General features: G+C 39.5%; 1 protein-coding gene across 1 annotated transcript in view; it reads left to right on the top strand.

Moving 5' to 3' along the window:
• LOC111434991 (ubiquitin carboxyl-terminal hydrolase 27) overlaps window positions 1-1,493 on the top strand; it is a 6,489-nt gene continuing 4,996 nt past the window's right edge. The window contains exons 1-2 of the mRNA XM_023072334.1: window positions 1-305; window positions 398-518. Of these exons, the coding sequence (XP_022928102.1) occupies window positions 63-305; window positions 398-518 (364 nt within the window). The 5' untranslated portion in view covers window positions 1-62. The remainder of the gene's footprint in view (window positions 306-397; window positions 519-1,493) is intronic.

Genomic DNA, 1,493 nt, shown 5'->3' with positions numbered 1-1,493 from the left:
CTTTAAAAGCCGACGATGTGGGCACGAAGTCGACAGTTCTCCTTCGGTCGCCGTCTTACCAAATGAAGCGGGTAAAAGAAGCATCTATGAAGAACTTCCTCCGGCGATTACAACCAGCGGGGTTTTACGTGCTTGTTGCTGGACTTCTCAGCGCCGCCGCTCTGTTTTCGGTCATTAGAGATGGTAAACTCAACAATTTAGGCCTTTTATCCTGGACGGCGGGAGCAAGTTCGTCCCAGAATCTTCGCCTACTTCCTGGATTGCAAAATCTCGGGAACAATTGCTTTTTCAATGTGATTTTACAGGTATTATTACTTTCGGCTCATGGATTTTCTTTTTCTACGAGTTTTATCTATGAATTGTACTCATATTCATCTGAATGTTGAAATTTCGTCAGGCTTTAGCTAGCTGTGTGTTTTTTCAACCTTTTCTTCAAAAGCTTATGGAGGAATTTGAACTTCACGAGGAAATGAGTGATGCCTTACCACTTACGATCTCTTTAGCTGCACTATTAGAAGGTACCATCACTTAATTCGCTATTCATTTGAAGTAGTTTTTCGCAAATTAGAAGGGAATGGTGCTCAATTTGACCTGTTTAGATGCAATTCTGTTTCCGCGAATCGTTTTTCGGAATTGATGTTATGGAAATCTTTGATGCAACGTTTATCTTTGAGAAGCTACTGTAATTCCATGTAGTTTTCTAATCATTAAGTATGCTTCTACATATGTAAATGATAAAGATTTAGAAGTAATGAATGACTTTGGGAACATTTAGTATCGTACTAGTTTTCTTTTCAACAAAATGTAGTAGGGTAGGAGAGTTACAAAGTGAGAATAGTTGAGCTGTGCTGGATGTCACAATTGCACTTTTCTTGTCACAATTGCACTTTTCTTGGCCATGGACTTTGCGATTGTGCGGCAGTCACTCTCAACATCAAGTGAGTCAAACCAATTTGTATTAGAGTTGCCTATGGCCGGGCATGCTCAAGCCTTTGGCCTCGTTTGAGAAGAAGGTTTTAGAAAACGGGGCAGAGATATTTTTTAAAGTGAGTAAGTAAGAATGAGAGACGATTTTAAAAGCAATGTTATATAACTATAAGCAAAAGGCAACACAACGGCTTAAACAACATGTAGCTTTCCTGGTAGGGAGAATTTGATACCTAGTCACATCCTCCTATAGTACATTTTGAGGCGATTCACATTTGACAGGCTTAGACATGATTTCTCCGAACAGTCATACAAAATCAGGGGGTGAAGTTGACACTAGTCACACTCCCCTATAGTATATTTTGAGGTGATTCAGGTCTGGCAGGTCTAAATATAATTTCACCGAGTAGTCGTACAAATAGGAAATACAATAGTAAGACAATACAACATAAAATTAAGTAAAGGGTTCGGCGTGACATGGGTATGCGGCCATAGGCAACACGCCCTGGACGAGCATGACCGTGACACTGGACACACGAATATAAAAAAAAAAAAAAAAAAAAAAA

The sequence above is a fragment of the Cucurbita moschata genome, unplaced genomic scaffold, assembly GCF_002738365.1.
Source record: "Cucurbita moschata cultivar Rifu unplaced genomic scaffold, Cmos_1.0 Cmo_Scf00047, whole genome shotgun sequence".
In the NCBI taxonomy this organism is placed as follows: Eukaryota; Viridiplantae; Streptophyta; class Magnoliopsida; order Cucurbitales; family Cucurbitaceae; genus Cucurbita; species Cucurbita moschata.
This window is presented reverse-complemented; position numbering and strand designations above follow the sequence as displayed.